Source organism: Hipposideros armiger, unplaced genomic scaffold (assembly GCF_001890085.2).
Source record: "Hipposideros armiger isolate ML-2016 unplaced genomic scaffold, ASM189008v1 scaffold_24, whole genome shotgun sequence".
Lineage (NCBI taxonomy): Eukaryota > Metazoa > Chordata > Mammalia > Chiroptera > Hipposideridae > Hipposideros > Hipposideros armiger.
In genome coordinates, this window is record NW_017731374.1 from 6,773,318 (window position 1) to 6,799,736 (window position 26,419).

A 26,419-nucleotide genomic window follows, 5' to 3' on the forward strand; every position below is an offset into this window, starting at 1 on the left:
GTCACCAGTGGCTGCTCCCACAGGAAGGTGAAATTGGATCACTGCCTCTGCCCATGTTGGCAGCAGCCTCTGAGCACAGCATTAACTCTTCCGGTCCCCAGAGTGCAGGGGCAGTAGGAACAGCCTAAGGAGCACTTGTGTGGCTGGCAGGAGCCCAAGCCCTTGACATGCATGAGCTCATTTAATCTCCACGCTGGGTCTGCAAGATAGGGAGTGTCAGTCATATTGCAGAGGAGGAGACAGGCTCAGGGAGGCTGAGTGACTCATCCAGGTTCACACAGGTGGTAAGCAGTGGGGCCAGGTTTGCACCTGAGTCGGCCTGGCTCCCCATTGTCTCTCTTCACTCCCGTTGTCCATCAGCATGAAGCCAGCTAGGCAGCTTCCTTAGCATGCACTGGTCCTGGGTAAGGGGCCTTCTCCTTTTCCTGCTTTGGGCCTGAAGAGTGAGTTATGTCTTCTGCCTTTTGAGGGCAGCTGTCATGCAAGCAAACCAGACTGGTCTCCCCCACAGACCTTTCAGCCCTGACTCTGCCACCCACTGGGCCTCAGGATCTTGAGGCCATAGTGCAGATGGAGAGACTGAGGCCCAGCGATTGGCAGAGGCTGGCCCCTTGTTGCCCAATGAGTTGACCGCAGATTTTGAGCTGGACGCTGGGTCTCCTGACACCCAGTGCAGGGCTTCCCGCACTCTGTTTCCTGCCCCGTGTCCCTAGTTTATCATTCTGTATAGAGTTAAGTTGTATTTGTACCGTATAAGCAGTTCCTGCCCCAAGAGGCTGTGCCTGGCGACCTGGGAGAACGGACTGTTCTGATGGGGTCCTAGAGCCCACACGTTGCCTCCCACCTCCCATGGGCAAGACTGGGGTGGGACTGGGGCTGGGTGATCCACTCCCAATTCCCCGGCCGGATCTGGGCCAAGGGGTGGAAGCTGATGCCGTCTTTGCTTGTGTCTCCTGGTCTCTAGGGGGTTTCTCTTCACCTGGATCTTGGTCTCATCTGCCTGTCACCTGGCCTCCACCCAAGGAGCTCCTGAAGGTAATTCTCTCTTCTCTTTGTCCAGGGGGAGACAAGGCAGGACAGAAGGGACCTGAGAGTGCAGGGGTAGGACACATCCGTGCCCCTATTTGGAAGTCAATGCCTTGGTTTTCTCATCAGTAGAATGGAGTCAGTCATTGGCAAATTCTCCCTGGGCTTGAAAGAATCATGTTAGATGTTTTATAAAGGGTAGGATGCAGAAGGGCTCAATGCAGAAATGTGGAAGGGTGCTGCTTTCGTTCCTCTCCGGGGCACAATTCGGATAAGCCACTTTGGGCCAGTAAGCCTCAATTTCCTCTACTTGTCTTGGGACAACTGCTGAGAGGAGGCACGGAGGCTACAACTCTCATTGCCCAAGTCTGTGACCTGCCCTCCCCTTCTCGTGAGATCCTGCCTTTCCCTGCTATCCCTGAGGAGCTGTCCAGGGGGCCAGGACAGCGGTGGGCTGGCTACACAGCTGCCCCTTGAGACTGAAACCTCTCCCACATCTGTTTGTCAAGCAGCCACAACGCCTCTTAAAATAGCAGCCCCCCCTCCCCAACACGCACACCCTCTGCTGTATGCCGGGTAGGCAGTGGGGGCACTCCCAGAGCTCCTGTGGCTTGACCTGGCTGCTGGGCAGGGATTGGGCCCCTGGGAGGGGAGGGCCGTGCCCGGAAGAGACTCCTGCTGCCTGGCAACATTTTGTGCAAATGTCATATTTTCCAAGCTTGCTGTTTCCCCCACAAAGTAGGTGAACAGCTGTCCAGAGTCCTGAGTCAGGCACTGGGGGTTGGGGAGAGGCCGGAGCTGTGTGGAGCCAGGTTTATGTAATAAAGGGATCTTGCTGGGGCCAGCTGGCTGGTCCTTCCATCTTGGCGTTGCACTCTATTCATTCCCCGATCCCCTAGCTCTTTACCCTTGATGGGATTCTGGATGTGTCTCCACCCTGCGTTCCAACCAGCCTGAGGGGCTCAGGATAGTATGGTGGCTAAAAACAAAGATCCTGAAGCCAGGCGGTCAGGGTTTACACTCCAGCTGTGCCTTTTATTATAAGCTGTTTGACCTTGGACAAGTTATTATAGCTAACTTTTCTAATCCTCATCTATCTACAGTATAAAGTGGGGATAATAAGCAGCCCTGCTTCATAGATGATTGAGAGAATCAAGCGAGATAATTCCTATAAAGCACTTGGTACATAGTAAGTGCTCAATTAGTTACTGTTGTTAACTATGTTATTTACCTGGAAAGTTTGGGCAAGAATAGGCCTTCTCTATCTGCTGTGGGGCCCACAGTGGTCAGAGGCTCCCGGAAGCTCAGCCATGACCACTTCTGCCAGCTACAGGTGTCCGAGTTTGGGGCTTTGCCCCTGAGCTGCCAACAGTCTGCAGGGGAGGCCTGGAGACTGGCTGGTGTCAGCTTTGAAACCGTCCTGGAGAGGATGATAAGGGGAGCCTCATCGGTGCCACCTGGCCAGGCCAGTTGTCGTTTCCCCTGGGCAAGTACAAGGGGCTGTAAGCTATAGTACGCAAGGAGAGATGTGTGCAGGCTGGGGGCTGCTGAGGTGAGACAACAGATGGCTTCCTGCCCTTATCTCTTCCCTAACAAGTGGTTCCTCTTTTTTAAGTTGTTTTTAGTGAGTAGTACTTTGTGATAATAAAGTACTTTGTGATTAAAGCAAAATACACTACTACTCAGAGAATCCTCAAGCAGTGGATTCTTAATATTTTAGCTTATGACCTGGGGGGCAGACAGAGGTGGGGGAAAGGAGGAATTGCAAGTGAAATGAAGGTCCTTGGGTCCTAGGGAGGAATAACGGTCTTCAATCCAAGCAACTGAAACAGCAGCATGGCATAGAGCTCTTAGAACAGCGATAGCACTTTATGGCCATCGCCAGGCCTGGTTTCCCTTGTCTTGCTGGCAGGGAAACTGAGGCCCGGGGGTCAGGAAGAGATTTGGGTAGAGGTACCTGGTTCAGGGCGTGGATGAGGAGATGAGGAAGACCACCATTTCATCTCCCAACAACCCTGGGATGGAGGCGCTCTTTGTAGCCCCGTTTTACATCAGGGGAACTGAGACTCAGAATCCAGACTCACAGGTAGGTCTTGTATGGCTCGAAAGTCTGGCCTTCTGTCTTCAGGGTCTGCTATTAGACTGCTATGCTCCTGTGTTGCCAGCATCCAGGTTCTCAGTTCCTCCCAGCCTACATGCCTATCCATCCATCTGTTGTTCATCCATCCCATAGTTGTCAGCTGTGGGCCTACTAAGTGCTGCGTTCAGCCCAATGTACATCCCTCCTACTGGGTGATGAGGGAGAGAGCATTCCACACTCGGGAGCTGGGGTGCTGAGCTCAGGGTGGGGGGTACCTGAAGACCTGACCCAGACCCCAATTCCGGAGGCAGCCTCTCCTTGCCTGCAACGATGGAGCTCAGAGCCAGCTTCCACAGACACTGGCAGCTCAGCTGACCGAATGGCCCATGGGCAGCAAGGTCGGGATCTCTCTCCGTAAACACCCTGGAAGGCCTCCTCTTGTTCTGGCTAGCCCACTGCTGTAATTACTGGGCGGATGTGACCTGGCCAGACCATGGCCCGCCAGAGGACAGTGGTTGCAGGGGTGTCTTGATGACTTCCTCCGCTCTCTCCAAAGCCACATAGGAAGGGGGTCATTGGAAATGTCCCCTCCCTTCCTTGCAGGTAGAGGCTCCCTGCAGCGAGAGAGAGACCTCGGGGATGGGAAGGGGACTGGATAGGTTCCTAAAGGTGTTAAAACTAGTCACGACCCCTGGACATCCTTACCAAGCTCCAGTGACACGTCCATTCTTGTCACCTTGCTCCTTCACTTATAGGACTGCATCCTGGAGGAGATGGCTTATGAGGCAGAGAGAAGGGGAAACAAGTCACATTGGGCAGCCTCTAATACTCTTAGCACTAGCGTTTGGTGATTATCATTATGTTTTGTATTAATAGCTATCATTTCAAAACGCTTATTTTGTGCCAGACACGTTTTTCAAATGTATTAGCTCATTTAACCCTCACAACATCCTTCTGTGTTTGATATTATTATTATCCCACTTAACAGATGGGGAAAACCAAGGCACTAAAGTCACAGAGCTAGTCAGTGGTGGAGCTGGGATTTGAACTCAGAAAGTTTGGCCCAGAGTCTGTATTTCTTACCAAAGGTCATATAGTCAGATAAGGGATTGGTTCCAACTCTGAGCTCTCAGCCACAACCACAGGGGAGCAGGTAGCGGTGGGTGGACTGTCCTCAACCACCTGTGCACCTAGAGGGGTCTGGGGCTGGAGCAGGCCCTGATGGCGCCCTTTCTCCCTCTGCCTTCCCTCTCCAGATGTGGACGTCCTCCAGCGGCTGGGCCTCAGCTGGACCAAGGCAGCGGGTGGCCGGAGTCCCCCGCCGCCAGGGGTCATTCCGTTCCAATCGGGCTTCATCGTTACACAGCGGGCCCGGCTCCAGGCCCCCACGACAGCTGTCATCCCTGCCGCCCTGGGCACAGAGCTAGCGCTGGTGCTGAGCCTCTGTTCCCACCGGGTGAACCATGCTTTCCTCTTCGCGGTCCGTAGCCAGAAGCATAAGCTGCAGCTGGGTCTGCAGTTCCTCCCCGGCAAGACGGTCATCCACCTGGGGCCCCGGCGCTCCGTGGCCTTTGACCTTGACGTACATGATGGGCGCTGGCACCACCTCGCCCTGGAGCTCCGTGGCCGCACAGTCACCCTGGTGACAGCCTGTGGGGAGCGCCGGGTGCCTGTCCCACTGGCTTTCCACAGGGACCCAGTGCTTGACCCTGAGGGCTCCTTCCTCTTGGGAAAGATGAGTCCACACGCAGTTCAGTTTGAAGGTGCTCTGTGCCAGTTCAGTATCTATCCTGTGACGCAGGTCGCTCACAATTACTGTACCCACCTGAGAAAGCAGTGTGGACAGGCTGACATGTACCGGCCCCAGCTGGGACCCCTCCTCCTCCGAGACTCTGGCGCACCCTTTGCTTTCCAAACCAACCTTGCCCTGCTAGGCCTGGAGAACCTGACCACTGCCATGCCAGCCCTGGGATCACAGCCATCAGGCAGGGGGCCCAGCGTGACTGTGGTGCCCGCCACACCCACCAAGCCCCTAAGGACTAGCACCACAGACCCTCACAAGCATGTTTCAGTGGGGGACCCAGCCCGCACCCCACGGCCACCTGCCAAGCTGTCAGTCAGTGAAGTATTTCCTCCCGTACCCCCAGCCTCTCCTGCCATCTCCACTATACCTGTCCAGCCATTACAAAAGAGCACAGCCACCAAAACCCCCAAAAATAACCCAATCAAGCCTTCAGTCCCTTCTCCTTCAATTGCCCCTGTCAAAAACCCTCGCCCCACCCAGAAGGCAGCTGCACCTTCCTTCATAAAGTTATCCCCAACTACCAAGAAGCCAGTGCTACCCACTTCCCAGCCAGTTCCTGCCAAAGTCTCCCGCCCCACAGTGCAGCCGACCCAGAGGAACCCCATAACGCCCAGACCCCCACCCACCAGCGCCCGGCCCCTATCCATCGCTGCTGCTGCCTCTAAAAATCCCTTTCCCCCAGTGGCCCAGACTGAGGCCAAGATGAGCAGCCGTGCCAGTGAGCCGGCCCCTGCCCGCACCAGCATGCACGCATTTTCCCCACCCACTGTTTTGCGCCCATCAATTGCCCCCAGTCCTGGTTCTACCAGGACTGCTCGGCCACTAGCCACAGCAATGCCTCCCACCCTCACGCCTGCTTCAGTCCCCACTGGAAGCAAGAAGCCTACTGGATCAGAAGCCACAAAGAAAGCCAGACCCAAGAGCAGCCGCCGGAAGCCTGTCCCCCTCAACCCTGGGAAGGCAGCCAGGGATGTCCCATTCAATGATCCGACAACCAGGCCCAGCCCCAGACAACCCCGGCCCAGCCGGCAGACCACCCCAGCCCCGGCATTGGCCCCAGCACGACTCCTGTCCTCCAGCCCCTGGCCTACAAGCAGTGGCTATTCATTCTTCCACCTGGTGGGACCCACGCCTTTCCCGCTGCTGCTGGGACCTCCAGGGCCCAAGGGAGACTGTGGTTTTCCGGTAAGATTGGGTGAGGGGTGCATGTCACTTGGAGCTCGAGTGGGTGACAGGGGCAGTTAGGTCAAGTGGTTGCTGCTGGTCAGGGTGGAGGAAGAGAAGTAGCTTAGAGCAGGGAGCAGGTGATAGGCAGAGTCTTGACTCAAACCCAGGTCCCCACTCCTCTGCTTCTGTGTTAATGATTGTACATCCTGCTCTGGATTTGTGATCCACTGAGCCAGACTCGGGTCTGGTGGTCACCCCCGGATGAAAAGCATCCTTGGGCTTTGGTTGGCCCAGGGCCCAGGTCATTCTTTGCTAACCCAACTATAAAGGTCAAGTGGCTTAAGGAAAACCATGAATTGACTGGGCCCGGGTCATGCAGCCTGCGAAGGCCAGCTCCTGATTCCGAGAGCAGCGTAGAGCTCCTCTGGCCCACCAGATTGTCTGGGAGTTTCGGACAAAGTCTGCACACGGGTAGTCCTGAATGTGTTTTGTTTGGCAGCGGCAGCATTGTTTAAAAATATTTAATCACTTACTAACATTTAAAAAATGTCCTTCTGATAAAAGACCTGGTGACCAGCTACTCTGGGAAGGCAGAGAGATGCAGTGGCCTCGTGGGCTGTGGCCAGGTCAGGGCTGCCTCTTTAGACAGGACCAGCCCGCCCCTGTCTGTGCCAGTCCCCCCACATCTCTCACTTAGGTCTTCCTACGTGGTCCTTTCCCTGCCTGGATCCTGTAAACATTTGATTTGTGGCCCCTGGTAGAGGAGTTTGGTGTGTGGAGGGTCAGGGTGGACCCAAGCAATCAAAGAAAGGAGAAAGAACATTCCACGTGTAGGAGACATTCTCAGGGTCAATGCCCCCAACTTGCCTGGGACCGTCTCCAGGGGCAACGACCTTTCTGCAGCTGAGGCCAATTCCTCCGGGTGGGGAATGATGGGATGGAGTTTCCAGAAAGTTAGGGCCTCTGCTCTGTTCTCTTGCCTTGGCGATGACCACTGTGTGGTTTCCTCCTCCTGGGCTCCGTGTTTGACGTTAGGCTCTCTTCAATGTGGAGACAGTGGCAGATGCTGGGAATTCCTGGGCCTTACAAACACACTTAATGAGTTTTAATAATCATTAGGAATAATATTTATTCAGCCTGTCTCCAAGGGGACTGAGGGCCCGTTTTTATTGGAACCATATTGTAGAACGTATGGAAATCGTATGCATTGCTTTGCAATTAAGTCAATGTTCCACTCAAGTCCCCGTGTTCTGCACTCGGCAGGGTAGAGAGTTGGGAGCCGAGGAAAGAAGGAGGAACCCTTTATACCTCTCTAGGCTACCCAGCCTGACTCAGGTACCAGGTGCCTGGGGCTCTGACCGTCCAGCTTTCCAAACTGTGTGGGCACTGGCTTTGGGGTTGAAACAGGGTTAAATATCCCCCTCTGACAGAGGGTGGTGAGGTTCAGGGTCTCCTCTGCTGAGTGGAGGAGGCCAACCCTGTCCCCCAGCTGTGTGTGGGGTGGAGCGAGAATGTCTGAGCCAGCAGAACTGCAGCAGGAACAGTTTTTAGGGTATAGAATTTGCCTTTGGGCCTGGTGGATGCCTGAGGTGCATCCTCGCCTCTGGAGTTTGGTGATGTGGGTCAGCAGGGGGTGAGGCTTCCCCCCCAGATATTCTCCTTGAGCTTCCCCATGATTGAAGGTGTTGGAGTCAACCTGTGCAGTGGATGGGTGCTTAGGCATAATTCAGTTCAACCCTCCTCAGTAGGCAAGTGGGGAGCCTGGAGGCTGTGCTCAGAGAGGGCCAGGACTTGCCCAAGGACACACAGCATTTAGGAGGCAGAGTTGAATTTTACGCTCCAGCTCCAGGCTCCCGCATATTCCGTCCCATCCTTCTGAGGGTCCACTCTGAGACCCTAGGACTCAGAGCCAGGAGGCTGGGGGCTTCAGAGATATGTCAGGCCCTGTCCTTGGCCTCAAAGGAAGAGCTCAGTGTCTAGAATCTCCTGTTTCTATCCCCATGATGTTTATGGGTTACTTCCACATGTGTGGCATTTCCCTTTAGGACCTCACAGAAACTGGTTCAGGAGGGGCCGGATGTGTGTGTTAATCCCTGCTCTATGGATGAGGGCAGAAGGGTTAAAGGGACGAAAGACTTGGCCAACGGCATCCAGCATGTTCGTGCAGGGCCTGGGATGCCACTCCGGATCTCTGACTTCCAGCAATGTCCAGGGCTCGTCCTGCCCTGAGGGCAAGAGGGAGGATGGCAGCCTGCCTGAGTGGCATCCTGTCTTCTGCCCCGTGCTCTCCCCTAATCCCACCCTTCCCCAGCTTGGAACCTGGCCTCACTCCAGTAGGAACCCAGAAGCTTTCAGAAGCTTTGTCCAGTCCTTTGTGTGGCAGGGGGCAAACTGGTCATTTATATTTCACCAGATATCAGAAATTACATAAATGAAATGGCATCTTCGAGCAGCGACAAGAGCTCATGTTACTTTTGTCCTCCTCTCTTATCTGCCTCCACCCCCTATATACACATTCAGAATCTAATCCCAGCAGAGCAGCAGCTCTGCTGCCCAGGGCACAGGGCGTAATCCAGGCTGGGGACTGGCAGACCTGGGTTCAAACCCTGACCCCACCCATTACTAGCTCTGTGACTCTGACTCACTCAGCTTCAGCCTCAGTTTCTGCAGAATGTAAGATAATGACAGCTCCCAGCTCCTATGATGAAGCAGGCTGGGTGATCTCCAAGGCTGCCTTGGCGATCTAGCTCGCTGGGTGACATGGGGAACTTCTTTCCTCTCCCTGGGGCTCTGTGACATGGTATTGGAAGAGCTCCCTCCTTAGAAACGACTATGGGACCTTTCAAAGCCTGAGAGGGGTGCCATGGCTGTGCCTGACTGGCTTTGCATGGTTCTTGAGGGGCACGAGATAGGCTGGCAGAGGCTGAGGCAGAGCTCTGGGCCTGAGCCTGCCAGGAGCTGTAGCCACTGAGCAAGGGAGCTCTGTGGGAACCCCAGGAGCGGGGGGAGCATGGAAAAGCTGAGCTGGGCCCGGGCTGGGGAGGGGCAGGGAGGCTGCGGTTCACGGAGGCTGCACAGAAGCTGCACAGAAGCCCCACACCCGGGAGGAGGAGAATCAAGGCCTTATTTATTCATGACCAGGCCGCTGGCATTTGCACTGGCTTGTGCTGTTTGCAGGCGTCACCTCGGGGAGACCCGGCCGAGGGCCTGGCCCATAGCAGATGCTCCGTGACTATCTGTGAATGAAGGAATTTGATCCTTACAAAAAACAAGTTGTTCTGATTCCTAGGCAGGGATCCTTGAGGTTACACAGACCTCTGCTGCTGGTGGGATAAGGAGGCCACGTGGAGTGTAAAAGCCCACAGTCTTTAGATTTGGAATGACCTGGGTTTGAACCATTCCCTTATCCAGCCATCCTTTCCTTCTTCCTACAAATGTTGATTGAGTGCCTACTAGGTGTCAGGTGCTGTGTGACCTTTGACAAGTGACTTAACCTCTCTGAGCATCAGTTTCTGCCTCTGTAAAATGGGGATATGGTATCATCTACCTGTCCAGGGTTATTGTGTGGATTGAGTGAGATAAGAGATGTAAAGCACCCAACACTAGAACATGGGTCCCAGTGGATTGTTGTGACTGATGGTTGAGGTGTGGGCATTATAGCACTAAGAAAACCAGGAGGGTTTGGACACAGGAGGGCCTTCGTACTGTTGGCGGTTAGGAACTGGGACTAGATCTTGAGAAATCCACCCCTTATACCAGTATTACCTAGAACCCAGGAGAATGGAGGAATGTTTTGCTCTGTCTTTAGCATATCACTTGAGCTCCTACGGTGTGCCAGGCTCTGTGCGGAACAGTTTGTGTGCTGTATCCCATGGCTCCAGTTCTGGGCCCTCTCAGAGGAACAGGGTAATTGAGGATATTTTAAGGAAGGGACTATTTACAGAGCTGTGGACAGCATCAAAGGAACCAACAGGGGTTGTCGTAGCATACAGGTCCAGGTCCGACTTTAAGGTACAAGGGGAGGGAAAGGTATTATCAGAGCCCGGAAGAGCTAACACATGACCAGGGGTCTATGACAGGAGCTGAGGCCAAACCATAGCACAGCAGGAAGGGAGCAGAGAGAGAAATAGCCTGCCCGCTCACTCCTTCTGCAGTGGCCTCCCATTGGCCAAACCCAGCCAGAAGCAGAGAGCGAGGAAGCCTGGGGATGTGGCCTGTGGAGGTCAGCTTCCCAAGGCACAGAGGGGATCTGGGAAACAAATGGAAAATAACCAGCACACACACGCTCTCTTGGAAGATGAGTATTGCATCCCCATTTTACAGCTGGGCAAACTGATGCCCGAAGGCACAAGAAGATGATGTTACTTGCTGAAGACCTCAGGGAGAAGCCCTGTCCCAATAGGCCCTTCACTGGGACAGAGACTGGGGAAGGCTCAGCACCCTGTGGCCTATTCTTGGGAATAATTGTGAGCTCAGGTGAACAGAGACGGAAGTCCCTTAGAGATCCCCTGCCTGCCCCCCATCAGGCTACAGGCACTGAGCAGAGGCGCAGAGACTGAAAGTTCATTGCAGAGGGTCATGTGGGCAGTTAGCAGCACACTTAGGATTGGACTCAGGTCTCCCAGATTTCAGGCCTGTGAAACTTCTCCTTGCTTGCTGCCAGGGGCCATCGCAGCCAGGACTTATTTCTTTCTGCAAGGCTTGGCAGACGGGCTCTTACAGCTGGACATAAGGGTGGACTTGTTCCGTGTGATGGGGTTCCCTAGGTCTGGCTGTCAGAGGCCAGGACCCTTGGGAGAAGCCCAGAGTGGGAGCTTGGCTGTTTCCATGGTTCTGTTTGCACGAACCCTGAGCCCAGGCCGCGTCCACCTCCCCCAGACAAGCCTTCGGCCCCTGCTTCCCTCCCCCTCTAGGCCCTCTCAGAGGCCCCGTTGTTTGCAGCGTGGAGTGGAAAATCCCACCCCGGCCTTGTGAATCATTCCAGAGTCACCCGCTCAGGCTTTGGGCCCTGGAAAGAAATGGCAGCGTTTTTCCACTGCATGGAGAACAGGCAGGGTCTCAGATCAGGGGAGAGGGGGCGCCTGCCCTCACTCGCCCACTAACAAAGTGAGTACTGAGTGGGGAAGGGCCAGGCCTGTGGCTGCAGCTGGGTGCTGGGCGGCCCCGGCTCAGGTTGGTAGAGGAGGGCTGGCTAGGCCTGCAGCTGGGGGCTGGGCTGCCATGTCAAGGAGTCAGGCCGTGGACTGACATCACCAGGTCGGGCCATGGGTCCCAGCTGGCACTTGGAGTCTGCTCTGCAGATGTTATGGATGAGGTCAGACTCCAGCTTGGATGTCCCCGTTTCTGGGGCAGAAGAAATGCCAAGAGGGAGTGTCCGGGCCTCTGCGGTGGCAGCTCTACCAGGGTCCGTGAGGGAGCTACACCCACAGAGAGTGTCTTTTCCTGGAGCCCCACACAATCCTCACCCCAGAGAAGGGCCTTGGCCTTTTCTGTGAGATGGGCATGATCTCACTTTTCTTCTCCCGCCAGATAACACAGAGGGGGAAGTTGCTACCACCCTGTAATTCAGGAAGTGCCAATGTTGGGAAGCTTCCAGAATGTTTATTTTAAAGATGCCCGCGGAAGGGAAAGGAATTACCCAAGGTTGCACAGCTAGTCAGAATACATCTGGCCAAGATTTTCTGTGTGGAAGTTGCACAGGGTAGGAGAACAAGTCAAATGGTCTTGGGCTGAATCCAGGCTCTGCCTGTTAGCTGTGTGGTTTTAGGCAAATCACTTTGCCTCTCTGAACCTCTCTTTGATTTCTCATCTGTTAAATGGGCTTAGTCGTGATAACGATACCTCCTGTCATACTTAGCTTTAGCCTCTGCATTTCCCTTTAATTCTGGGTCACATGAAAGAATAGGGCCACGGAGGGCCTTCTAGGAAGGGAAATCTTTTGCTCTTCCTGAAAAACAGATGTTGAGAAGGGTGACCTAAAATCTAGAGCTGGGGAGGTTCCAGCAGCTTGCTTAACAGAAACAACAGCTAACTCTTTGAGCATGTGTGCCAAGGCACTAGGATTAGCACTTTTTTACAGGTTATCTGTCAGCTAGGTGCCATTGTATCCTCGTTTTATAAAGAATGAAGCCCTGAAGGCTGGAAGTCGCTTGCCCAAAGCCATGCAGCTAGTATGTGGGGATGCCCAGTGTGAACCCAGGGCCTCAGCCTCACACCGTTGTTTTCTGCTCCCCGAGGAGGGGCAGGAAGTAGATTGGACCTGGGTCCCAATCCTGCAGAACTGGACATGGGACTAGAGACCGTCCCTCCAGCCTTTGGGGCTCTGGATGGAAGGAAGGCTGCTGCCTATTTGGCCAGCGGCACCCGAAGCTCAGAGGTGGCTGGCGCTTGCCTGAGGTCACCCAGCAGAGCCCCTCCCTTATCCCTCCAGGGCTTTTTCCAGTGACCCCGGGGCCTTGGTACCCATCTCTGCCTGTCTGGACCTCTCTTCTGATTGTTATTCATGGACGAGCAAGCACATGGTATTCATAGGCCAGAACTGTGAACCTAGGCTGCCCAGCGTGAGGTCTGGATTAATTACCAGCCAAACCGTACTGGGTTTTCAACACTGATTTTAAGTCTGGGCAGGAAACCTGGAATCTCATTGATGGTTATTTGAAACAAATGAATTCCCCAGGCCTCACACATCCTCGAAAGCCTGGCTTCCTTCGAAGGCTCTGTGTTCAGTTCTTCAGATCAGGCACTTGGTTAATTCTCATTTACTCCTTGGGGTAGATGGGACAGTGGCTATTGAACCCATTGTAAAGGGGAGCAGCGGAGAACAGACAAGCTGAAGCGCTTGCACAAAATCTCCAACTGTTAAGTGGCAAAGCCAGGATTTGAACAAAGGTCAGCCCACAGTTCAGTAAGCCTGTTTGTCTGCCTCCCTTCCTGTGTGACGGGAAGAGGGGTGAGGCCAGACAGGCGCTCCCTGAATGCCACATTGCAGGGGTAGGCCATTCTCTTGTGGGAAATGGGGAGCCATTAAATGTTGTTGAGCAGGGGAGTGTCTTGGGAAGGTGAACCAGGCTGTGTGGAGGACTGGAGAAGGGACAGGCCCGGGCTCAGGGAGACAAAGGAAGGGGCTACTGCAGATTCTTGGGGAGCAGTGATAAAAGGTGGGCAAGGCTGTGGCCCCTGGATGAAACATTTGAGTGACAATTACATTCCAGGCACTGTGTTACACATTTACTGTCACTCATTTCATCCTCTTCATTAACACTGTGAAGAGGGTATGTCCCGTTTTATAGGCACAGGCTGGTTAAGGAACTTGCCCAAGCCTAGCTGGTAAGTGGCAGCGCTGAGATTTGAACCCAGGCTTGTCTGGTGCTTGTGCCCTTTATGCTGTGCTGCATTTCCGTGGTGCAAAGGTGCTTGGTGTAACCTTGGACAAGTCCTTTCTCCGCTCTGGCTCTGCGGGGAACTTGGCTGAGCTCTGAGGCCTCTTGCTATTTTATTTTACCAAACATTTGGCTGAGCCCTGGGGAGAGAGAGATGATTCATAATCCATTATTTCCCTTGAGGAGACCATGGTCTGTTGGGAGAGACGGGCTTCTAAGCAGACAATTCGGTGATTAATAGAGAGGCCTTTAAAGTAGAGGGAGAGGGGAGATTTGGCCCAAATTGGAGGAGGGATCAGGGAAGGTTTCCTGGAAGAGGTGATACTCTAAGTTAGCTGAGTAATAAAAGATGAGAGCTTCAAAGACAGAAATAGCAGCTGCAAAGGCCTGAAAGCCCCAAAGAGCATAAGTTCCTCAGGCAGAAACCTCAGGGAACTCCTCTTTTCAGCCATGTGGGTTCCATGCCCATCTACCCCAACATGCTCTAGACAGGTTTGTTGAATGAATGCTTGACCCATTCTCTACTGCCACTTGGCACTGATGCTGTCTTGCTTTTTCTTCAGGGTCCCCCTGGGCTGCCTGGGCTCCCTGGATCCCCCGGTATGCGGGGGCCTCGGGTAAGTGATCGCACACCGTCCTGTGGAGCTCTGGTTGGCTCTCTGGCCTGCATCCCACTGCCGCTGAAGTCCCAGCTTTGCTATGTGTCCTCAAGTTGTTCCCTGCCCGTCTACGACACTCGTTTTCTGCTTTGTCCATTGGTGTGGACTTGGGGCTCTTAAAGACATTGTATGAACAGACATGGACTAGCAATGACCTCTTGCAGCGTCTCAGTTGTCCAATGTGGACAACCTGGGGCGGAGAAGTGGTTTTTGTGGACCATATCTCTGAGCTTGTGGGCCTTAGTGTTTGTCTAGGAAAAAAACTGACTTGGAAGGACATGACCCTTACCTCCATCTTCCCTTCTCTTCAGGACCATCCTGGGGTGGGATGGTGACATAGGCAACTGGTCAGGTCATGCCAGGGAGGCAGTGAGCTCCCTGTGCTGAGAGGTTCAGCTGGAAGCTGGAGGATGGGTGGGCAAGGCTGCAGTGGCTGATGTGAGCGAGCATGAGTCTCCGAGTGACAAACAGCTCCCGTGGGTGATGCAGTTTGTGTCGCTTAATGCTGCTTCATTTGATGCCCTTTCCCTCAGAACCCCCATGGGTCAGTATGATCATTCTCATTTTAGGGATGAAGAAACCAAGTGTCTAATAAATGGCAGAGCCAGGACTGGACCCCAGACTCTTAACCATTTGCTGGGACCCCTCCCTCTTAGAAGGAAATCTGCCCTTTTCCCAAGGGGACGCAGACCCACGGCGCCTGGCATCTGTGCCCAGGCTGAATCAGCCTTTCCCACGCTGGGTGCCTGGTGAGGCCCTGGCAGAGATAGCTGCCTGGGGCATATTTTTAGCTCTGAACCCAGCGATCGTTCTGGTTATGCAATTACTCGAGCCCGAATTCCCCTTCAGACCTGGCCCTGTGCTCCCTGGGCCCAGGGCTCTGGAATCTGCTATCTGCAGTGGCATTTCCTCCTTTGGCTTTGGAGTCTCCAATGGGGCACGTGCCCAGAGCTGGGGATCACAGAGGTGTCATGGACACAGCTGGCCACAGGACCTTGCGCTGTGGGACCAGGCTGAGGCCCTTTGACCTAGCATTGCAGGTCCACGCAGCGCGCCCGTGCCCCCACACTCCTGAGCCCTCTGGCCTGTGAACCGTTGTTCAGGCTGCCCTCTAGGTCTGGCACGCCCTCTTCTGTCGTCCTCCTCCATCCACGACTCATTTCAAATGCCAGCTCCTTTTCTGATGGCCACCCCCTTTACGGAGCTTCTGCAGGACCGTATCTGCCCCTCTGGGTGGCACAAATCACTTCCTAAAACTCCTGTCAACCACTGACCTCTGTTTACTGAGCTACATATGTGTGATCTCATTCGATCTTCCCAGCCATCCTGAGAAATGGGTTCCAATATTATCCTTATTTTACAGGTGAAGAGGCTGAGGCTCAGAAAGTTTAGGTTACTTTGGGTCAAGTGAAACGTAGAGTAAATGCCAGAGCCAGACTGAACCCAGACAGTCTGACTGCAGAGCCTATGGTCTTAGCCATCTAAGTGCTAAGTTTTGTCTACTCGGCTGAGCCCCTCTGGGCCAGAGACAGCCCCTGCTTGCTTCATTTTTTTTACCTAATGCATAGCCAAGTGCCCTGTGTGCAGCAGGTGCTGAGCAAATGTTTGCTGATGAGTTTTAGTCTGAGAGTCAAGAACATTTCCAGCAAGATGCTGTGTTATCTCAGCCAAGTTCCTTCCCTTCTCTGGGCCTCAGTTTCCCCCCATCTATAAAACATGTGATCATGGTAAGGCATTCCCAAGGTTGCTCCCAGCTCTGAAATTCCATGAGTGAGTGAATGACTGTCCTGACATCCATCTCAGCCTCTCTGTGTGCCGCCTCCCATCCCCCCCCCCGCATCATCCTGTTTCTAGACTGGAAATTCCATAGATCATAAAATTCCAAAGATAATGGAATGTTGGAATTAAGTAATCCCAGTTCCTTTCTGCACAGATGGTAGCTCAGGGGCTCAAGGACAGGGAGGGCCTCACCCAAGGTCAGTGGCATGCCCCTTCCCACCTTCACATACTCCCACCATCCATCGCCCATTGCCCAGTGAGGGATGCTGGGGAATCCCTGGGCCCTGCCCCCACCCGCCTTTCTGGGCTGCAGCATTTATAGATTCGGTCTGCTTGGCTCCCACTCAACTATGTGCTTCGTTTCTCTACAAGACAGTGGCTGGAGAGGGGTGGGGAGGTGGGGGCAGGGAGGCAGGAAGCCCCCACCTTCACGAGCTGCAGATGGGGTAGCCGAGTGCTCCAGCCCACCATCTTTGCGGTAGCTGGGGGCACGATTGGGGCAAAGTGGCTACCCTGAAACTCACATAGCCCATGCCCGGTTCTGGGGTGTTGGTCAGGCCCCTCCTCAAACACCCCCACCCAACCTTTGCCTAATTCAGGCTGAGCTCTGAGATTAGACCCCAGGAGCCTGGGTGGGGTTAAACATCTGAGGTCTTCTAGATTCTAAGCTTAGAGACCCCTGGATCCCAGTCATTCATAGGACAGATGGGGAGACTGAGGCAGGGGGAGCGGAGGCGCAGAAGTGGTTCTAAGTCTTTACACTTCTGGGTTACAGCCCTGTGACAGCAGACAGTGTTTGGTGGGGCTGGATGGATGGCTGATCATTTTAGAGGGAGAGTCACCCGTGACACTGTTATAAATCCCTCAGGCTGAGTGAGCTTCTGAACACTGTTCTTTCTAGATGTTTTCAGAGAAGGGGGGCGGGTCTCGTTTCAGGCATTGAGGAAGAGGGAGATGGCTGGGTCTAAATGTGACAGGCTGCAGCTGGAAAGCTGGCCTCCGAGAGGGAGGAAGGCAGCTAGTTCATACACAGCTAGCCAGAGGGCCAAGAGGAGCCAGACACAAGAGCAGTGTGTCTGGAAGCCGGTGGAGCAGGGGGCACCACGGGGCATTTTCAGGTGCCTCTGCCCACTGTCAATGCCCCAGATTATCCCTACTGGACAAAGACCCTCAGGAATTACCCAACTCTTGGGGCTCTGTTTATACTACTTGGCTGCGAGGCTGTAATTCAGAGCCCTTGCTGGAGAAAGTGGACATAACTGGACCCAGCTGTTGTAGCAGACTCAGCTATGTCCTGGGAAAACCCAGTGCCATGAATCAGCCCTGGACTTGAAGCCAACAGGCCCTGGTTCTGGCCCTTGCTTGGCCACGACTCTGCTGTGTGATGTTGGCCAAGACTCTTTGACTCTCTGGGCCCAGTTTTCCCAGCTGCTTCATGGACCCTGGAGGATGCTATAAGCTCAGAGCCTGTGGAAATACAAAGAAGAGCTCTGACTGTGTTGTGGTCACAGGAGGGCTGGGCCTTTTTTCAGAAGAGGCCAAGCATTGTCTTCATTGAACTCTCAACTCCAAAGACTCATACAACAGCCCAGTTGGAGTCCTAAGGGTGGAGAGCTTCCTTTAGGCAGGAGGAGTCCCCAGAGGTTCCCTGGAGGAGGTGGCATTTGAGCCAGGCCTTGAAGGATAGATCAGGCTTCATCTGGAGGGGATGGATGAGAAAGGCACAACAGATGATAGGGACAGCATGGCAAAGGTGATGAAAGGAGAAAGTACCAGGCATGGAGCAGGGAAGCGAATAGCTGAGTGTGCTTTGAGCCCGAGGAAGCCAGTTGGGAAAGGCTGATGGAGCCGGCGGGATAAAGTGTGGAAAGTGGTAAAATTCAGCCACTAAGGGCTTATGCTCTGAAGTCACACATCTGAGATTGAGCTCTAGCTCTGCCCCTTTGCAGCTGGGTGACCTGAAAAATTATAAGCCTCTCCGAACACCAGCTTTCTCATATTCAAGATAGGAATGGTGACAGCACCTCCTGCCTTGTGGGTTAATGGATAAAAATGAGATAGTGCATGAAATGGTTAGCGCAGGGCCAGGCATCCAGGCGGTCCTCTTCTAGACCCAGCCAATGGAAGGACCTGCCAGCGCTGCTATAGGAAGTGGATTGTTCCTCACCTCTTTGTTTCCATTCTCTTTCAGGGTCCTCCTGGGCCTTATGGAAATCCAGGCCTACCTGGCCCTCCTGGAGCCAAAGTGAGTATTTGCTGTGGGGTCTAGAGATAGGGCCATGTTTGGAGTGCTTCCTAGGGGCTCCTGGTGGGAGGTTTTCAGAGTGGTACAGAGGATCCACACCAGGCCACAGGCATTCCTTGAGCCTCTCTCAAGCGCCAAGCTCTGTGCTGGGCCGGGGACACAGTGAAGAGTTAGGAGTTTAGCTTCTGGTTGGGAGGGAATGAAGGCGGAGGGAGTGAGGGCAGCTGGAACCTAGAGCCCTCAAAGGCAGTAGGACAAAAGGTCATTCGATGCTAAACAGGGAGGGCCTTGGATGTCCCACGAGGGATGTGAGGTTTACTGGATCCTAAGATGCACCTTGGGGAGGCATGTCAAGTTTTTAGCTGGGGAGGGACATGGAAAGATCATGTGTGAAGATCCCTGGATGCCATGTGGAGGATGGACTGGGGGTGGGGACCAGAGTGGAAACAGGGAGACCTAGGTGATCCGGGGGAGAGATGAAGCTAGCCTGGGCCAGCTCTGAGCTGTGGGAGGACGGGAAGTGGGTGCGTTCACAATGTGGAGGTAGAGAGGGTAGAGCGGACTCGATGATGGACAAGAGTTGAGAGGTGGTGCCTTTCCGACATTAGCCTGGGTGACTGAGCCTGGAAACTCTGGAGAAGGAATAAGATGACATTGCATTTGGGAACTTGTCGCCCAGCTAGATAGAGATGATTCATGGACTGACATTCTGAAACTTAGGAGAGCTCTGAGCTGGAGGTGCAGCCTTGGGGGATGGCCGGCACAGAGATGCCACCTTCCCCAGAGAACCTTCTTGGAAGGCCCCAGTTCACTTTTCAATGAGAGCACAGAGTGGCTGGTGCTCAGATAGCTATGGGGGAACTCCGGCCCCAGAGCTCCTGCCTGTTCCTGGGGCCATGCAGAGAACAGGGTTGTCCAGGATGGTGCATGGAATGAGAAGCTAGAATGCTAAAAGGAGTGCCGGGCCAGCAACATTTGGTCACAGGAAGAAGTCTTCAGGAATGGCTGGAGAAATGGAAGAAGGGGACGGGAGATGTAAAGGTCAGGGAAGCCAAGAGCTCAGTGACAGGGCGGAGGACAGGCCAGGAGGGGCAGAGGGACTCTTGGCTAGGAGGATGCCCAGCCCAGCCTGTCATCTGTGGGGTAACCAGGTGAAGAGCACCCCGGGCTTTGATTGGCTCAGGCCCTGGTCATTCTTTGTTAACCCAACTGCAAAGGTCAAGTGGCTTAAGGAAAGCCATTAATCGACTGGCCCCAGGTCAGGCAGTGAGTGACAGCTGAGCAGCCTCCAAAGGCCAGTCCTGGGTCCCAGAGCAGAGCTCTTCCGGTCCACCCGCTTGTCTGGGGGTTTGGGACAAAGGTCATACACAGGTAGCCCTGGATATGTAAATATATGGCACAAGAATGCTGGTGCAGGTGCACTGGCCTCAGCCCCAATGACTCCATAGCCAGGGCTGGGCTGGGGTCCTTCCTTGGAAAGCGAGCACAGAGGCCTCAGGTGCCCAGTGCCCAGCAGCTGCCTGGAGGTGCTCTGGGTTTTAACAAGACAAACACTGATGATAATAACCACCATATATTGGACCCTTACTGTGTGCTGGGCACTATGCGTGCACTTTATATAGCTTGTCTCATTTGATCTCCGCAAATACCTAAGAAATGGGTGGAAATACTGTACCATTTACAGATGGGGACACTGAGGCTCTGGCAGCTTAAGACACTGTCTAGGAGATGGCAGCAGAATCTGTCCCCTGGGAGGACATGCTATTCTTCTCTAGAGGGGACCTCCTTTGGAGACTTCTGCTTTGCAGAGGTCTCAGTTCCCCCAGGTCATGAGGTACATCAAGATGCTGAGAATCAGCAGCTGTTGCGAATGGTCCGGTTTGCTCAGGAACACGCCTAGCAGGTCTGGGAGGTGAGGCAGGTCTTCGTAGAAGGCGGGGAGGGTGAACTGAGTGCTGAAGTGCTGCAGGTGACTGGGCTAAGGGGCAGGAGGAGACTGGGGAGGGCAGCAGACCTGTGGGTGGTGGTAAGACTTCTGAACTCTGTCCAGAGAGCAGTAGAAAGATATGCAGAGGTTTTCCGCAGAGACAACATGATCAGATGAAGTTTGGGAGGGCCACTCAGGTGGCTTGAGAAGCAGGGCCTGGCTGGTGGCCAGCAGGGTGAGGCTGGTCAGTGGGGAGGCCTAGAGCTGCCCTGATCGGGATGCTAATGCTGGCCCATTGTGCCAGCAGGTGGAATGCAGGGCCCTGATGTAGGTGAGAAGCCCTGGGCCAGAGGCAGGCGGGGCTGCAGCTGTGCCAGAAAACCAGGGCTGCCTGCACAGGGCGATGAAACTCCTGGCCTCAATCCTCTTGGCAGCTGGCTGTCCCATCCCTGGTGGGGTTCCTCGGTTAGCAGTGAATTGCTCAGGATTATTATGGGCCCTTGGGCACTGGGGCAGAACAGACAGGTGGAACAGGGCACGCTGGGTGACCTAGGTGACTGCTGGTAGAGCTGGTGGGAGCTGAGGTGGAAACAGCCTGACAGGGTTCTCAGGTCTTGGATCCCAGCCTACCTTTCCCCTTCCTCTGATGACTGAGGTAGGGCATGCTCTTTAAGGAAAATGTGGAAAAGTCTAGAAAGTATCAAGAAGAAATCTAGCCTCCTGCAGCGACCCTGCCCCGCGACCGGCAGGTACTGCGTGCATTTTTAGTATCTCCTGTGGGACTTTGCAGGGCATGTGTCATTAGTCCCACTTGTCAGATGAGAAAACCAAGGTCTAAAGTGGCTAAGCAACGTGTCCAGGGTCACATTTCTAAAAAGTGGCAGAAACAGGATTTGAACCTCTAGTGCCTGACTTCCAAAGCCCATACTTTCAGCCACAATGCAATGTAGCTTCACAGCTCTCTGACTTGCCTCTGTAGATTAAACAATATGTATTAATCAACATGTATATCGATATAGATATATATGTGTATACACACACTTGCATGCATACACATAAATGAGTGATTTAAAATATCCTTGCACATAAGTACTGTTATAAATGTCAGCTGTTATTTTATTAACAATTGCTGTCTAGAAAGATTGAACCGATTCGTGCTGCTGTTGACATTAGAGGAAGATATTTTTTTTAAAGATAATTCATTATTGTTTTCACTTCACTTCATTGATCATCTATGAGAATGCTTTTCTTCTCTGTTTTTCATTTGTGTTCCACCATTTATGAGTTCGTTTATTTTGGGGGTTAGGATGTTGTCTTTTGTTCTTGATTTGTAAAACATTATTTGTGTTTATATATTAAAGTTATTAAGCCTTCATCTACCTTACAAATATTTTCCAGTTTACTGTTTGCCTGTTAAGAGTATTCATGGTGATTTTCACAAATGGAAGTGTTATCTATTGTTTTGGGCTAATAATAGTAGGTATTCACGTATAGTTCTAGTCATTTCATAATATCATTTGCCCAAAAAAGTTTTAAACCATCTGGAATTAATCTTCAATGGAAGATGATATGAGGTAGGGCTCTAACTTTATTTTCTCTCCCAATTGTTAACCATTTATTAAATAACCTTTCCTCCACTGATTACTACATGATAGATCAGGGTCTATTTCAGGCCGTTCAAATATGTTTCATTGCTGTTTGTATTTTTTTATGTTAGTAAAATGCTATTTTATATTATGACATTTACTATCTTTTTATACTGTTCTTTTAAAATGTTTCTGCCCATTTATTCTGTCAGATATACTTTATGCCCATCTTAATAATTTCCTTTTAAAAGCCCTCTTGGGGTTTTTATTGGAATTGTATTAAATGTGTATATTAATCTGTGAACAATTAACATCCTTAAAATATTAAATCTTCCCATTTGGTTGAGGTTTTTTTTTTAATGTCTCTTAGTAAACTTTTATAGCTTTTACTGCATAAGCGCTGCACAGTTCTTATTAAGTTTATGCTTAGAAATTTTATATTGTTGTTGCTGTTGTGAATGGGCTATTTTCTTCATATTTTCTAGCTGGCTCTCAGCTATTGAAGGGCACTGTTGACTTTTATATTTTTGTACTTTTTGTGTTTATTTTATAACCATGCCCTTTACAGGGTTATTCGTTCTAACATTATTTCGGTTAGTTCTTGTGGATTTTTCTAGAAGACCGTCACTCATATCGTTTGCAAAGAAGGGATTTTGTCTCCTTTTCCTCAAAAGTTAGTCGTCTTATTTTCCTGCCTTATCGCGTTGGCCGGAACTTCTAAACATGTGCAATAGGAGAAGTGATAATGAGAGACCCAATGAATCTTCAGAAGGTGTTTCAGGGCTGGGACCAGACCTGACCTAGGGTTTCCTCTTGTGACTCCATGCATTCATTTGCTTATTTGTGAAATATTGTTTGATGCCTCCTCTGGACCAGGCCCTGTGCTGGGTACTCAGGATCAGAGATGACTTGCAGGGGGGACTCTGGCCCAGGATTTCCCAATCCTTTGTGATTTGTTCCTCCATCGTCTCAGCCCTTCTCTAGGCTTCCTTGAACCAGAGCCCACTCTTCGCTCCACCTCCCAACCCTACACCTTCAGGAAAGGAGCTTATAGTTCCCATTCCCACTACATTTATAGCAGTTACGGTTAAGATACACCTTCCCATCTATCTTCCCATCTAGTTCCATAAGGCTCTGTTAACTAGTCCAGACAGGGTCCACTGTTCCCTACCCAGAGAGGGAAAGGTGCTTGTCCACGGTCACACAAGCTCATGGCTGGAGAGCTAGGTCTGGCAACCAGGTTCTTGTCCTCACCAAGGTAGAAACAATTAACTAGAGTTTATGTATGCCTTATGTCTCTTACTGGGGAATTTGCAGGAGTCTGACTAGGAAGACACACTATCTTTTCCATCCCAGAAGTCACAGCTTTACCTGACCAGGGTACCTGAAGCGTTCATTCCTTGAGCTTTAACTTCAGCGGCTCTTTCCTCGTCTTCCTCCAGCCTAAACTTAACTGTAAGTCCTGTTAGGGATTTGCCCTCAGTCTGGGTCAAGTTCTCTCTTACTTCTGGACTCCACTTGCCATCTGCAGAATATTGAAACGTGAAGAGCTTGGCCTCTGGAACTAGACTGCCTGAATCTAAATCCTATTTACTAATTGTATGACCTCAGACAAGTTCCTTATCCTCTCTGTGCCTTAGTTTCCTCATCTGTGAAATGGGAATAATGATTGTTACTACCTCATAGATTTGTGTGTTGAGGGCTTAGAAGAGCATTCAGCAGATGCTAGTGTTGATTATCATTACCTGTCTTCTGGTTTCTCCCTCGAGAGCTCCCCATGAGCAAGCCCTCTGTCTTGTTCCCCACTGTGGTGTTCCCTGTAGTCATCATAAGACTTGGCTTGTAGTAGATGGTCAGTAAGGATCTGTACTTGTGGTTGTTATTCTTGGGCCAGGAATACATCCCAAGCACTGTGCAGCTGCTGAGAATGCAGAAAGAAACCCATAAAAAACCAAAATTCCCAGGGTGGGTCCTTACCTTGCAAAGGAACAAGTCCATCTTCCCTTTGGGTCTCAGTTTCCCCTTTTATAAAATGACAAAATAGGATACAATGGAGGCCCACTCCTGAAAGCTTTTTAAGCCTAGCTGCTTTACCAGCTATAGATTGAGGTGGGCAAGGACCGGGTGGAGAGAGCTGCTGTCCTTTTTTGGCCGATGGAATCCTGGGTAGCCTTGCACTATGGACATAAAAGGCAGTGGAGCTGGGCTTGTGAGTAGTCGAGGGTGGGAGAGTGTCATGAGGGGCAGCAGCAGCGTGAGATCCCCGAGGGCGGGTTCTGCAGAAGTGACCTGGAGGGGCCGGGGTGGACAGAGAGATGGGGTCCTAGCTGGGAGGGCTGCCCTTCAGCCTGGGGCAGCTAGAAGGTGTGGCAGATGTACCCAGACTTAGCATTTGTAAAGGAGAGCTGTGAACTCAGACAGACCAGGGGTGAGTCAGACCTAGTAGGACCTTGCCTCTTACCTGTGTTTCACCCCAGACTGTGACTCAGACTCTCTGAACCCTGGTCTTGGTTCTTAGTTGCATCAAATGGGTGTTAAGAGGACTAATGGAGTTGCTGCATAGAGTGGGCCTGGCACAGTATTGGGTGCGGAGTAGGTGGGCAGTGGAAGGCTGTTCCCTTCTCTCTTTAAGGCCCTGTCCTGTTCAGGATGCAAGGATTTCTTGTGAAGAGTGACTGAGTCAGGATTTGGAAGAAGAAAAGAACCAAATGGGAATTAATTAAAGTTGGCCAGACCACTCCTCCCATGTGTCATGTCTAATATCTCATTGGCTCCTGGCCAAGAAATCTGAGAACCTGGCGATGTGTGTGCATGTGAACGAGTGTGTGTATGTGCATGCACCCGTGTGCACATGTGAGTGTGCATGCAAGCACCATGTGCATGTATGTGTTTGCATGTACCTGTATATTTGTGCACATGTGTGCATGTGCCCTTATGCATGTGTGTGCCCACATGTGTGCACATGTGTGCATGCCTATGTGTGAGTGCTGTGTAGCTCCCATTTTAAAAATGAGGAAACAGGAGCTTAGAGAAGTGAAGTGACTTGCCTGAGGTCCCACTTCGCCCCAGGACTTATGACTCAGGGTCCAACTGGGGGAGGGAGTGTGGGTGGGGAACAGCGATCAAGGGCTCTTGGAAGGTGACATCAGGGTGGATGTACTTTACAAAGGGTTGTTTCCTGAGTAATTTAACCAAGTTGGGTCCAATGAGCGGGCCCGCAGCCAGCAGCACTTTTCAGTCCTGTCGGAGATACAGCTGGTGAACTGTCTGCAGGCCCTTTCTCTGAGCCCCAAGCTCTTAGGAGCTAGAATCCTTGCAGTGGGGACATTCACAAATGCTAGGCACAAAGAAAGGGGGTGCTTGTCTCTGACTGGGGACCTGCTGCTCATCAGTTTCTCCCTTATTTACTGCTTGTTCTAACTCATCTTCAGGGTTCTAGTCTTAGCTCTGCCGATGCCTCATCTTGGGGCCTCGGACAGTCCCATTCCTTCTCTGGCTTCAGTTTTTCCAGATGAGTTATGGGGGTAATAACACTTCCCTTGCCTGCTTTATCAGGCTATTGTGAGACCCAAGTGAGGTGAGGAATATTGCAAACTGTGAAGGGCTGTACACAGACATAAGTGGGTGTTACTGTACTGACCTTGGGTAATTAGAGCGGCGAGGTGAGCATACCGGAAAATTGAAAAGAATTGGTCATGCCTCTTGTATGTGAGTCTCAGAAACTCTCTGAGAGCCCCAGGGGAACAAGTCCGGAGGCAGTCCTAGCAACGCTCACATGCAAGATCACGTCTCCTGTATGTGGACCCAGACTGGGGAGGACACACTCAAGCTGCATCTTGAAGAGTGTTTATTGTCTGGCTGATAATGACTCGGGAATGGTGTTCTAGGTGGGAGTGACTGCCTGAGCAAGGGCCTGGCAGCAGGAAAGTGCAAGGCTTGGCTGAGGCATGGGCTGTGGTCTGGGAAAGGGGCAGAAGGGACCCTGTCTGTGTGTTTGTCTGGATGGCTGAGACCAGATGACCAAAGACTTGGGACACCAAAGGAGAGGTTTGGACTTTGTCATCATGCAATCAATGGGGAGCTATGGAAGGTGTTAGGGCCAGGGAGTAATGAAGCGGGGGCAGGGAGGGGAGGGCATTTAAGCACGGGACAGGGCTTAGAGCAGAATCTATGGGGAGACTCCCTCTCTAGATGACTCAGCGGCCAAAGTGGAATTGTTTTTGTTTCAGGGACAGAAAGGGGACCCGGGGCTCTCACCAGGAAAGGCCCACGATGGGACAAAGGTAGGTTTCCAGGGACCCCAGAGGTCAGGGCAGCAAGGGAGTGGACAGCAGGGAAACCATCAGGCTCTGGGGCGAGCCAGTCTGAGAGAGGCCACTGCGCGACAAAGTCAGGGAGGTGGGAAAGTCTGGAAAGGCCAGTACATGGTTTGGTTTCTTTCCTTGAAGTTCTCCCAACTTTCCCTCCATCAAACCCAAAGCCTTTTTTCCTGCTGTCTTCTTCTGAAGCTGCAACCAATAAAACTGATAGATTTTGCCTATGGACGTACTCTTGGGGGATGTTCTTTTGCCGGATACCCTGCGTGGCTTTCTGTAGGGCCTGCTCAATGACTCTCGACATCCTGAAGCTTCTTGGTAGCACATGACCAGGAAGCTTCCAAAAGATATTCAAAGTCCCCTCTGAGGTTGTTAATTCCAGGGGACAGGTCTGTAAATTTCTAGGAGGTAGGAAGGGAACTGGCCAGAGATTCAGGGCTCTGTAAACACT

General features: G+C 52.3%; 1 protein-coding gene across 6 annotated transcripts in view; it reads left to right on the forward strand.

Moving 5' to 3' along the window:
• COL27A1 (collagen type XXVII alpha 1 chain) overlaps positions 1–26,419 on the forward strand; it is a 141,578-nt gene that overhangs the window by 7,018 nt on the left and 108,141 nt on the right. For 3 of the 6 annotated variants that reach the window (XM_019635911.1, XM_019635915.1, XM_019635910.1), the window contains exons 2-6: positions 965–1,035; positions 4,363–6,095; positions 14,020–14,073; positions 18,086–18,139; positions 25,882–25,935. In XM_019635911.1, coding sequence (XP_019491456.1) covers positions 965–1,035; positions 4,363–6,095; positions 14,020–14,073; positions 18,086–18,139; positions 25,882–25,935 — 1,966 coding nt within the window. The remainder of the gene's footprint in view (positions 1–964; positions 1,036–4,362; positions 6,096–14,019; positions 14,074–18,085; positions 18,140–25,881; positions 25,936–26,419) is intronic. The other 3 variants (XM_019635913.1, XM_019635912.1, XM_019635914.1) reach the window with 3 other exon arrangements.